At 42.1% G+C, this 13,236-nt stretch overlaps 1 protein-coding gene across 2 annotated transcripts in view; it reads right to left on the bottom strand.

The window, feature by feature from the left end:
- Positions 1-12,850, bottom strand: part of YWHAE (tyrosine 3-monooxygenase/tryptophan 5-monooxygenase activation protein epsilon) — a 182,376-nt gene extending 169,526 nt beyond the window's left edge. Inside the window, exon 1 of one of the 2 annotated variants that reach the window (XM_029611491.1) lies at positions 12,647-12,850. In XM_029611491.1, the coding sequence (XP_029467351.1) occupies positions 12,647-12,710 (64 nt within the window). In that variant the 5' untranslated portion in view covers positions 12,711-12,850. The remainder of the gene's footprint in view (positions 1-12,646) is intronic. The other variant, XM_029611490.1, reaches the window with a different exon arrangement.
- Between the last annotated feature and the right edge of the window lie 386 nt (positions 12,851-13,236).

Below are 13,236 nucleotides of genomic sequence, written 5' to 3'. Positions count from 1 at the left end.
GGGAGATCAGCTGGAAAGGGGGGGTGTGTCGTGGAGAGGACTGGAGGACTGGCCACAGAGGAAAATATGGGGAATGAAAGAGCGACTGCAGTAAGTAAGAGGAACTAGGGGTAAGGGAATTAACTAAGGTAGATATGAGAAAAGGAATGCAGAAAGGAGAAGATAAAAGATCAGATAAGAGGTTTATATAAGAAGGGTTTGGAGTGAGGGATCAATCAGCTGATGGGGGAGTCTTAAGAGAAAAGATCAGTTGGAGAGTGGAGGTTAAGAGAGGGGAATCAGCTAATGTGGTGAGAGAAGAACAAACATACAGGCCGATACATTTGGCATTTGGACGCGCGTTTGACGCGCTAGCTTTACCCCTTATTCAGTAAGGGGTTATAGCACATCAAACGCGCATCCAACCCACCCACCCCCCCCCCCCCCCCCGAGACTAATAGTGCCCGCAACATGCAAATGCATGTTGATGGCCCTATTAGTCATTGCCAAACATTTTACTTTAAGAAATTAGCGCCTACCCAAAGGTAGGCGTTAATTTCGGCTGGCGCCGGGGAAGTGCACAGAAAAGCAGTAAAAACTGCTTTTCTGTGCACCCTCAGACTTAATATCATGGCAATATTAAGTCGGAGGTCCCAAAAGTTAAAAAAAGTAAAAAATAAAAAAAATAAAAATTTAAAATCAGCCCACGGCTCGTGGGTTGAAAACCGGATGCTCAATTTTGCCAGCGTCCGTTTCCGAACCCGTGGCTGTCAGCAGGCTCGAGAACCGACACCAGCAAAATTGAGCGTCGGCTGTCAAACCCGCTGATAGCCGCCGCTCCTGTCCAAAAAGAGGTACTAGGGACGCGCTAGTGTCCCTAGCACCTCTTTTTACCGCGGCCCTAATTTAAATATTTTGGTTTCACTGAATCGCGCGCACAGGACACTGGCCTGTGTGGCGCCGGGAGAGCAGGCACTCGCACGCTCTCCCGCAAACTTTACTGTATCAGCCTGATAGTAACATAATAATGACAGCTGAAAAAGACCAAGTAGTCCATCCAGTCTACCCAGCAAGCTTCCCACTGTAGCAACTGCCACTCCATGCAGGTTACTCCGAAGCCCCATGTCAAGGACAGTAACATTAACAGTCAAGACAAAGCAACTGTCAAACCCATAAACAGCTACTGCTAGCAACATCTCTACAGGGTGCCAGCCTTCCCAACACTTCATATAATTCTGCTGCTTGAATGTACCTTGCCCCTCAATTTGGCACTCCCTCCCCAATTTCTGCACATCAGTACCCCGGACCATAAAAATGTGTGCCCAGTGTTTTCTGTCATCCAAATCTAAGTACCCCCTTCCCTCCCCCCCCCCCCCCCCAGCAAAGCAGAAAGCAATGCTGCAATTGCATTATGTAAGCCAACTGGTTACAGGTAGTAATCTCGATGCCTTCTGTTAGGCATAATAGCTGCCGCTCCATACTAGTTATCCCCCCCAATGCAACTTGTGCTCCTACCATGTGACAGGGGCCGACCAATGGTACCGGTAGCCCCTGTGACATAGTAAGGGCAAAGGCTATCGGCGCCATTTTGAATACTGGCAGCCGACGGCCCGAGTGCAGGAGATCGCTCACGGACCCCCGCTGGACCACTAGGAGGACCACCAGGAGGGGGTCAGGAGGGTTGTTAGTTAGTTTTTTGTGTTGTTTTTTTTTAAATATTCGCTCCATAAGACGCACAGACATTTTCCCCCCCACTTTTGGGGGGGGGAAAAAAAGCGTGTCTTATGGAGCGAAAAATACGGTAGTTTACTGTTTTTGTCTTCACCTTTTCCGGAAGGGCATTCCAGGCATCCACCACCCTTTCCACGAAGAAATATTTCCTGACATAGGTTCTGAGTTGTCGTCCCCCCCCCCCCCCCCCAAAGTTTCAGATCATGACACCTAATTCTACTTGTTTTCTTTCCTACGGAAAAAGTTTTGAGGAACATGCATCACTAAAACATTTTAGGTATCTGGGTACACACATGCAGATCTTTCAGATTCTCCTTAAAACAAACCCCCACAACATTTTGGTTGCCCTTCTCTGGACTAACCTCCATCCTGTCTCTATCTCCTTTGAGATAAAGTCTCCAGAACTGAACATGGTACTCCAGATGAGGCCTCACCAAGGACCCAAGAGAGTAAGAAAGATTGTTGGAGGAATCACCCCCCCCCCCCTGTAAATTTGTTTTGATTATCTAAAGTCATGTGACTAAGTACTAAAATGAGGGTAACACCAGATTCAAGTTAGGGAAGTCCTGGTCTACATGAATAACCCCATTTCCTCAAGCTATGAAAGAACTTCTCTCTCCCTAACTCTCCAATTAGCTTGTCACACAATCTGACACTCAGACTCCAGTATTCATTGGTTTGTAAAATCCAGGGGATAAGTACTGTACTTATCACCTGCTTCATCCATTCTTACAAAAAAACAGAGCAAACTACAAGGTTCATTTTAGACTGCTGAACTGTAGGATTCCTGCAGCCTCTTTCCAAAATGACATGCTTTAATGGTTGCCCCAGACAACCAGGAAGTGTATCTGCAGCCTTTAAGGTGCATTCTGCCTACCTTTGCCCCCAGGCCAGCAGTATAGCTCTGCAATACCTCCCTCCATTTCCCAAAGAGCAGTGCTCCAAAAAAAAAAAAAATGAATTAATTTAAGTTGTATGGAAGCAGTAAACCCTCTGTTGTTCCGACTACTTTGAGAACAAGAGGAGGGATTGCTGGTGCTGTGCACAGGCTCAAACTCAGTATGCTGACCTGTACACAAAAGATGTGTTGCTTTTGGGGTTGTTTTGTAAAGGAGAGGAACAGTTTAATTAGTGCTACTCTTTGGAGAATGGAGTTGAGAGATGACAGAAAGGAGAGACCAAGGAGAATGGAGAAGAGTGCAACAAGCACTGTTTATTGGAGATTAGTTACATACACAACACTCTTGCAATAGCGCTAAAATATAGCTATTGGTCAGTAAATGGGAACACTAACATACGATGGCAGGAAAAGTGAAACATGGAGATGAATGTAAAAGATAAAAAGGACCCCAAAAGAAGAATATGACCAGCTCATTTTATCTCCTTTATCAATTTTTTCTATTTGGATGTTTTTGTTGGTTTTTTTTTTCATATTTTTTGACACCTTCCTTTAGTTTTTAGAGAGACATTTGCAAATTTTTCTAAAATGAACACTAAAATATGAGAACCTCAAATCTCGGGTATTTTAATTTCTTGTCTGCCAAAACCTTTGCAGTCAAAGATTAGTTAAAAGGGGACCATGAAGATGACCTTAATGTCCAATAGCCTCTAAATTATATAATACAATGTTGCTCAGAGATGGAAAAGGCATGTGTTACTATCAGGCCAGGAACAGGGTCCTGGAAACATCATCAACTGTTCTGATGCAATAAACAATTGTAGAAAGGTCACAATCATGAAAATAGAAATCTGTAGTGGCCTGATTATAAATAGTACTGTCAGCCAAACTCAAAGATCTGATTATCCCTTTGATTCGATGCAGTCTAGTGCTTTTTTGTCCTACACCATGCAATAGAAAAGTCATCACACATGCAGTACAGACAGCCCAGGGATCTCTAGTAACATTTATCAGTTATTTTAACCTGTTCCAGCCTACACTTTCCTTAACATCACTTTTCAGTACTTCGGTCTGCTGCTGTCCTTTTAATAATGCAGTCTCTGGAAAAGCCTCACAGTCCAAAGCTAACAGCAGATGAGTCAACAGAAGTCCATCTGGAAGCTAAATGGAAGTCTAAGCACCCCCCCCCCCCCCCCCCAGATCTTATGTAAAGAAAATACTACAGAAGGGATATGACACTTGACTTCATACTAAAACACAACAGAATTGGGTTTTGCACATACATACAAAACTGGACAGATCAATTATTTTTCAGCTTTACTGAAACAGCAACACATACCAGCACTCAAAACTTTAATCACTGCTGTCATCTGAGAACGGCACTCCTACCTAAAATCTGAGGTTAATATTCAAAGCTATGCTCAACGCTATTTAGCTGAATATGCGGGACTTATGCAGCCAAGTAATGACCACTGAATATGCGTCCATCTTCAACAGCTGCCACATAGCTGAATATGTCCCTTACATGGCTAAAACGTTAGCTGCATAAGTTGTGAGCGTGCAATAGGCAGATCGGGGCACAGCGAGTTAGCTATATAGTTTATGCGGCTAACTGCCAATGTTCGGACTTAGCTGCACAAGTTAACTTTTGCCGGTTAGACTTATCCAGTTGAGTGCTCGGCTATATGCTTATATAAAGTGAGATAAGCTGGCCAATTTTGAATATTGACTCTGTACTTGTATATGATAGAGATATATATAAAAGCAGGGCATTAGGCTAACATATGATAGCAGAAAGAGACAAAATTAATCCATCCGATCTGCTCAGTTGAATTTATCCACTTTATGAAAATGCCCATATAAATTCCCATATGTAACCTAACACCAACAAATCCTCCCCATGTCTTATACCTAAACTTGACACCTTTTCTATACCTGCATGTGTTTTTTTCCTGACACTTCAAAGTGGATTACATTAAGGTACATCAACCCAGCCTTCTTGGAAGCCTGATACTTTTGCACCACTGCTATTTAGCATCTTCACCTCACTCCTTACAGATTACCCCATTGCCTTTCATGGAGGCCTAATGTAATAATACCACTGCAGTTCATAGTTGTAAGCCAAATAAACCATTTTCAAAACTTACTAATGAATTTTGTTAAAGGCATCAGCGCTTTGGAATACCCTCACTGTAAACTCAGTGAACAAAATTTAAGAGCCCTCTTGTTCTGGTGTGGCAAGACTAACAGAAGCAAACAGATGATTATTAACAAGGCCTCAAATATATTACTGCATGAAATTTGAGGAGTACACAAAAAGGAATGCTAGAAAAGCAATGAAGCAGACACAATGAAAAAAAGACTACAGAAACTTCATTAAAGTATGTTTTACCACCAACTGAACATTAACCCTTTATGTTCATTTTATTTTATTCCCATTCTATTTTAATTTTTAGATTTTATGTCTGTATTTATTGTAAACCGCCCCAAACCTTGGAGAGCGCGGTATAAGTATTTTTAAATAAATCTATAAACCTATTATATATTAACTTTGACCTTTATGACAAACTTAGTGTACATATTTGCACTTTGCTTTTAATGCAGCCACAACAATGCAACAATTTCAAAGGCCTTATTTCGGGAAGGATTTCTAGATAACAGAACCAGCTGAACACGCCACACTGGCCTTATCCATTTCTCCTGTTAAGGTATAATACATGACAACCATGACTTGCTATATGATCCAATCTATTCCCTTTCCACATTTCTGGTAAAAATTATATAATTATTTTATATAAAAATATAATCTACTGAAGTTGGTTCATACTAAAACGTTCTTAGTGCCTATTCTACACAGTGACATAACGAAGGATAGCAGATGAAGACCAACTGGGCCAACCAGTCTGCCCTGCTGGAGATTCTTCCTCTCTGATTTTTCTACCATATAAATTCTATACCTTAGTACATACCACCAGCTCCCTCCTACTCACTTTTTTTTATCTGATTACTCAATCTTGTTCCTACCACTACCTTCCATTTTCTGTCCCAAAAAGCATGTCCAATTATGCTATATTGCTGACTTCCCACTAGTAGGCTATTTCAGGCCCTGTCATCTTCCATTTTGATTCTTACAAAATTAATCCTAAATCCCAACACCCACGCTCACTTGCATGTCATGCCACTAAGTTTTGTAAATAGTTCACAGAGCCCCAAAATTTGTGAGACTCCTGTCCAAAAACATGTCCTCACCACGCACTGTCTGCAGTTTAACCATAGAAGAGCTGGGCAAGTTGTGTTAAATGTGTTAAAAGGCCGATCACAACAATGAAACATATTACAATGAATAAAATGATTCACAGACACACATCAATATCATCTGAACTTAATGTATTTAAGATAAAACAGAAAAGGGAATATAAATATTCAGAATGTGCAAAATCTGAGAATTTTAAATCCCAAAATTTAAAAGCCTTTCAGCAAAGAAACAGAAGATAAAATATAGCCTTGTATCCTTGAACAATGAAGATGAGGGTAAATATACGAATATTGATAAAATGAACAGAAAAATTAATAAAATTATAGGTACATGAATATACAGGTCTGTACTCATTACCCACAAAAATCATTCTCCAAATATCCAAGCTTTCTTTTCAGTGTTCGCTCTTGTGTTGAACTACTGTTGATAATCAACCTTACAATAAGAAGTCAGATCTCTTCCAATTTGTTTATGTTTTGGCATTAGATTTTTTTTTAACCTACCTAACACCAATAATGTTCTTACATGGCTATTTGCAAGAACTTACTATTCCGCATTCTTTCCAAAACAACTGCTCGACGATATGGGAGGATAAACACTAACAGGCTGATTTAGTAAAGTCCCAAGCGCCTCCTTCTGACCTGGAGCGGCAGTTGTCAGCGGGTTTGACAGCTGACGCTCCATTTTGCCGGCGTCGGTTCTCAAGCCCGCTGACAGCCACAGGCACGGAAACCGGACGCCGGCAAAATTGAGCGTCCGGTTTTCGGCCCGACAGCCGCCGGCCCATTTTAAATTTTTTTTTTAACTTTTTTTTACTCTTCTGGACCTCCGACTTAATATCGCCATGGCAATCCAGGCCATAAGAAACCTGGCAAGTACCTAAAAACTAAGTCTATTCCATGCTACTGATGCCAGTAATAGCAGTGGCTATTTTCTAAGTCAACTTAATTAATAGCTGGTAATGGACCTCTACTCCAACAACTTATCCAATCCTTTTTAAACACAGCTATACTAACTGCACTAACCACATCCTCTGGCAACAAATTCCAGAGTTTAATTGTGCATTGAGTGAAAAAGAACTTTCTCCAATTAGTTTAAATGTGCCACATGCTAAATTCATGGAGTGCTCTCTAGTCTATTATCTGAAAGAATAAAGAAACCGATTCACATTTACCCGTTGTAGATCTCTCATGATTTTAAACACCTCTATCATAAACCCCCCCCCCCCAGCAGTCCTCTTCTCCAAGTTGAAAAGTCTTAACCTCTTTAGTCTTTCCTCATAGGGGAGCTGTCCCATCCCCTTTATCATTTTGGTCGCCCTTCTCTGTACCTTCTCCATCACAACTATATCTTTTTTGAGATGCAGTGACCAGCATTGTACACAGTATTCAAGGTGTGGTCTCACCATGGAGCGATAGAGGCATTGACATTTTTCTGTTTTATTCACCATTCCCTTTCGAATAATTCCCAAAATTGTTTGCTTTTTTGACTGCCGCAGCACACTAAACCGTTGATTTCAATGTGATATCCACTATGACACCTAGATCTCTTTCTTGGGTGGTAGCTCCTAATATGGAACCTAACATTGTGTAACTATTGCATGGGTTATTTTTCCCTATATGCATCACCTTGCACTTGTCCACATTAAAATTTCATCTGCCATTTCAATGCCCAATTTTCTAGTCTCACAAAGTCTTCCTGCAATTTATCACAATCTGCTTGTGATTTAACTACTCTGAACAATTTTGTCATCATCTGCAAATTTGATTACCTCACTCGTATTTCTTTCCAGATCATTATAATATATTGAAAAGTATGGGTCCCAATACAGATCCCTGAGGCACTCCATTGCCCACTCCCTTCCACTGAGAAAATTATCCATTTAATCCTACTCTCTTTCCCATCTTTTAGCCAGTTTGTAATCCATGAACCAAAACGCTGAAGTCATAAATTCATAGTAGCCCTTAACTAGGGACCCAATTTCATAAGTCATGCAAAATTATGACAAATCATGAAAGGCCAGTTCATCAGTGAAAAACAGTCTAGGATACAGGCCTCTCTTCCCTCAACTGCATGACCTCCTTGCCAAACCTAAAAACATAAGAAATTGCCATGCTAGGTCAGACCAAGGGTCCATCAAACCCAGCATCCTGTTTCCAACAGTGGCCAAATCAGGCCACAAGAACCTGCCAAGTACCCAAACACCAAGATCATCCCATGCTACTGATTGCAATTAATAGCAGTGGCTATTACCTAAGTAAACTCCCTCTCACCATCCACAGGATCCCTAGGCCTGCCTGATTTCCTCCATCAGCAAGGAAGAGCTTGCTTACCTGCATCTCCTCTGCCTGTTGGCATAAAGCCAGGAAGATACACTAGCAGTTTAAGATCACTCTCTCCCTGCTGATCAGGTGGGGGGGGGGGGGGGGGAGGAGAGAGAAATGCATTAGCAAGCCCAAGGAATCCTTAGGCAGTGGGGAAAGAGATGGGTTGTGAGAGGTCAAAAATTGAGAGCGACGGGAGGATATTAAGGTGAGAGAGAGGCCACAACAGCAAGTAAATACCTCCCCTTCACCATCACAAAATTTCCAGCAAGGACCTCTTACAAAATTGGCTAACACTTTCTACTTGCAGTCCTGAGAAAGTGCAACATAAATACCATATTCTCAATATTTCTAGCACCTCCAGCTACTGAGCATCAGCTACTCAAATCTTATACACCTCTTGAAGACCTCTACGATGAACTTCACATCCCATATTATTCACTAGATATGATAAATGCTTTCATGTGGTCATATCGGAAGTAATATTCAAAAGCTCATGCACTACATCTTTTAATACTTTATGCTGGCCCAATAAAAGGCATCAACCTACACGGATTCCAGTTTTCTCCATGCCCAATACAGATAATACTTTGTTTAAAAAAAAACAAAACATGCACAATGTAACATTTTGCCCAGTTTTCTCATCTAACCAGCTGTATGACACTTGTTTTTATATTATAATCACAAAGGCCTTGCCAGTATTAATTTTTGGCCAGATCATAATTAAGGTAATGGTATGCGACCATAACTATTACTCTACAGGATTTTTTTTTTTTTTTAAGAAAAGCGTTCTAGGCATGTTTCCCAAGCTTTTCAATCCCACAGCACACTTACATTAACAAAAATGTTGTATGGCACACCAGACTCAACAGGGCAGGCAATGCGGACATAAAGAGTATTTATTTGGCTAAAAGTAGCTTGGAAAGCACAGAAAGCTATATCAGTATTTTCCACATTTTAGAACAGAGAAGGAAGGGGCAAAGACACACAAACTCATCACAATGAACCAGCTCCCTTTATATGCAAATGCAGAAGGGAAGAAACCAGTATGGTGCCGGCAGATGATTCAATGAATAACCTTGATAACCAGAGCTTCTTCACTTCTGCTGATCCCAATACTCAGAATGAGTCACATCCGGTACTCCATCCACACGCTCCCCATCTCACTCAGCCTGGTAATATAGATGCTGCAAGGACTCAAAAGGAGGGTTAAAAGGAGGTGCTTTGTGAAATGGATGTGCTGCACAAAGCGAGGCCCAGCTATTAATGCCCTGCATGCTGCTTATTAATTACCTCACTCTGGGAGTATGCTGTAGTTAGGAAGAAGAGGCATACGTGATTACATGGGTACTCAAAGGAGCTCCTACATATTTAAGAACCACAGCTGGTGGCTCTTGTTGCAGCGAAATGCTGAGAGCAAAGCTCAGATGCTGGCTTGAATTTGTAAAATAGACAGGAGTGACTTTTCCATGCCACACTTAATCAGGACACCTATCCTTCAAGCATTACATTTTAGTTGTTTAAAACTCAAATCTTATACACTGAAGACTGAAGGTGGCCAATGTGACACCAATTTTTAGAAAGGGCTCCAGGGCTGATCAGGGAAACAATAGACAGGTGAGGCCTATGCCTGTGCTGGGCAAAAATGATAGAAGCCACTGTCCACATATAGACAGACATGGCTTAATGGAAAAGAGTCAACATGATTTAGCAAGGAGAAGTCTTGTTTTACTAATCTTTTAGAATTTTTTTAAGATATAAATAATAAACCTGTAGATAAAGATGAGCCAATTGATATAGTATTTGGATTTCAGAAGGAATTTGACAAATTCATCCATGAGAAATTTTTCATGAAATTACAAAGTAATGGATTAGGAGGCAGTGTTCTATTGTGGTTTGCTAACTGGTTAAAAGGCTGGAAACAGAAGGTATTATTTATTTATAGGCTTTTATATACCGAAGTATTGGTGATGGCCTTCACTCCGGTTTACATTAGGACTAAATGGTCATTTTTTCAAATAGAGAAGTCATTAGGGGAGTACCCATCCATACTGGGACCTGTGCTGTTTGGCATATTCATAATTGATCTGGAAAAGGGAACAAGTGAGATGATCAAATTTGCAGATGACACCAAAATTAATCAAAGTTGTTAAAATAGAAGCAGACAAAGAAACTGCAGAAGGACTTTGTGAGACTAGGAAATTGAGCAACTAAATGGCAGATTTAATTTAATGTGGGAAAGTGCAAAGTGATACACATGGGAAAAATAATTCCAACTACAAATATACGATGCTGGGTTGTGTATTGGAGTCACTACCCAGGAAAAGAACCTTGGAGTCCTTGTGGACAAAATGTTGAAACTCTCTTCTCAGTATGCAATGGTGGTCAAAAAGCAAATAAATGTTAGAAACGATCCAAAAAGGAATGGAGAATACAGAGGCAATATATTTTCCATTCTATCAACCTATGATGCTACTGCATCTTGTGTATTGTATGAAATTCTATTCATCCTATCACAAGAAGGCAACAGAACTAGAAATGCTGCAGAGCAGGATGTCAAAACATGATAAAGATGGAACATTTCTCCTATGATGAGAGGCTATGCAAGCTAAGGCTCTTCAGCTTGGAAAAGAGATAACAGAGGGGACATGATAGAAGTTTATAAAATCATGAGTGGGATAGAATAGGTAAATAAAGGACAGTTTACCTTTTCAAATCATGTTAAAAGGGGACAATCCATGAAAACTAAAAACCAGCAGATTCCAAACAGATTGCAAAAAGTACTTTCACTCAGCACACTGTCAAGCTTGGAATCTGTTGCCAGAGGACAAGATCAAGGCAGCTAGCCTAGTGGGGTTTTAAGAGGTTTGGATAAGCTCCTGGAGGAAAAGTCCATGAACTATTATTAGCCAGGTCAACTAAAGAAAGTTATTAGTATCTCTAGGAGTAGGAAGAATCAAGACTACTTTATGGGATCTGCCAGTATGTGTAACCTGGATTTGCTACTGTCAGAGATAGAATGCTGGGCTCATGGACCTTGGTCTGACACAGAATAGCAATTCTTACGTTCTTAAGATCAGGTTTACTCAGTTGGAAAAAAAAAAAAAAAGAGTATCCTTAACTGGCAATATTAGCAATAAAGGCCTGATTTACTAAGGCTTTTTAAGTGTCTGTGAGAAAAAAGCTTAGTAAATAAGCCGCCCCCCCCCCCTCTAAAAATTAGTTGTGCAGTTTTATTCTTTGTGTATATAGGTTCTGCCAGGCATCTGAGAATGCTAGAAAACAGGAGCAGACAATTCTGGTCCACAAAAGTCTCGTTTTCAGGATATGCATAATGAATATTCACAAGCTTTGCATACAATGGAGGCAGTGCATGCAAATCTCTCAAATATTCACTGTGGATATCCAGAAAATTCAGAACGTTTTATAGCAGTAAGACCGAAGTTACCTACTGCTATAAAACGTTAACCATTCATATGTTTTCAGGCCCAGGTCGCGTTATGCAGTGGGTGTTACGTACAAATGGAGCATCTCAGAAAAAAATGTAAGGGACCTCCGCCTTTGCCAAGGCTAGCACAGAAGACAGCGGCCTGGGATGCCATCTAGGCGTTTAGTTTGGCAAAATTCCGGTTTAACACTACCATTTCAAGTTACACAATTCTCGGTTTTCAGCACCTGCTCCACACGCTACCATCATTCCCCTTCAAAAATGAATTACAGTCCAACTCCGGAAAGAACAGCTCCGTGACAGAGAATGAATGAATGAACCTGGGTGCTGCTGCTGCTCCCTTCGCCCGCCCGCGGGTTCCCATCACTTCCACTACAGAATGAATGAGCCACTACACTAGGACCTTCCCTGTATCTCCCCAGGGACCACAGACCCTTAACCTGCTTCCTCCTCTATACACTAGTTCTCGGCAAGGACGACTCCGAGCGTCCGCAGCTGCACCGGGGATACGCCCCATCCCATCCCCCGAGAAAAGACTGCCCGACCAGCTCAGCTCCCCCACCCAATCCGCCATCTTCCAGGCTGCACCTAAAGCACAACATACGAGCCCCACACGCCCAAAGCCCTTTCCTCCGCTCAACCTCAGCCTCACTTAAGCCAGGTTTTCCCCAATGCCCCTTACAGGAAGGACCAGCAGCTTCGGCTAGATTCCTAGCCCCATCACCAGAAACTGCCCTCCTCCCCGGCCGCCATTTTACAACCTCCACTCTTCCCGTTGTACGCCCATGACACCAGCAATCACTCCGGCCCCTACACCCCCGTGACGCTCCTCGCCGCCTAGCTGGCTGCCCTCAGGTACATATGCCCTAGCTTCCCAGGCCGTTCAGAATTCCCAATCCTTCCTTCTTATCTTCCTCCTCCTCCTCAGTTCAGATCGCAGACACTCCGCCATTTTGTCTTGTCTCTCCATTCTGCAGCGAGTTCTGGTTAATTCACTGTCCTTGGCTTACCGTCGTATCTTTCAGCCTGTTCGGCCAGCTTGGCCTGGTATACTAAATCCTCTCGCTCTTCCATGCTTGTAGCTGAGGGGTGGAGAACTCTACTAAGCGGATGGATACTGATGGTATCTCAGACTATCAGCACCTCAAACTCCCTCTCTCTCTCGCTCTCTCTCTGTCCAGAGAAAGATGGCGGGGCCTTGATCCGGGCACTTCCGCCTGCGCACGCAGCAGACAATCACTTAGTTCTATGGCAACCGCTCCCAGGCAACAACTGAGTGCAGGCGCGGCAGCTGTGGGAGGAGACTTGGTAACTAGGGCGGCGAGTGATGTCATGCGGGATTCTAATAGGATGGCTCGCGCTAGTTGTCTTCCCCAATCTAGAGAAGCTTCAGACACAGTCAAACAGCAGCGGTTTTGGATTCTCCCGTCTCCGCATTTAGTGCCAGGAAGGGAATAGGTTTCTGGTTGGAAGTATTATCGGATTTCGGCGTGATTACGATTAGCACTACATTTCAAGCCGAGAAAGTGTCCCGGAAAGCTCATGTTTCAGAAAATCACTTATAAGCAGTGCCATTTTCTGACCATGTATGTGGTTCTTT

Source organism: Rhinatrema bivittatum, chromosome 8, assembly GCF_901001135.1.
Source record: "Rhinatrema bivittatum chromosome 8, aRhiBiv1.1, whole genome shotgun sequence".
NCBI classification, from domain to species: Eukaryota; Metazoa; Chordata; class Amphibia; order Gymnophiona; family Rhinatrematidae; genus Rhinatrema; species Rhinatrema bivittatum.
Note: the sequence above shows the minus strand (reverse complement) of the source record. Positions and strands in the feature narration are given on the sequence as shown.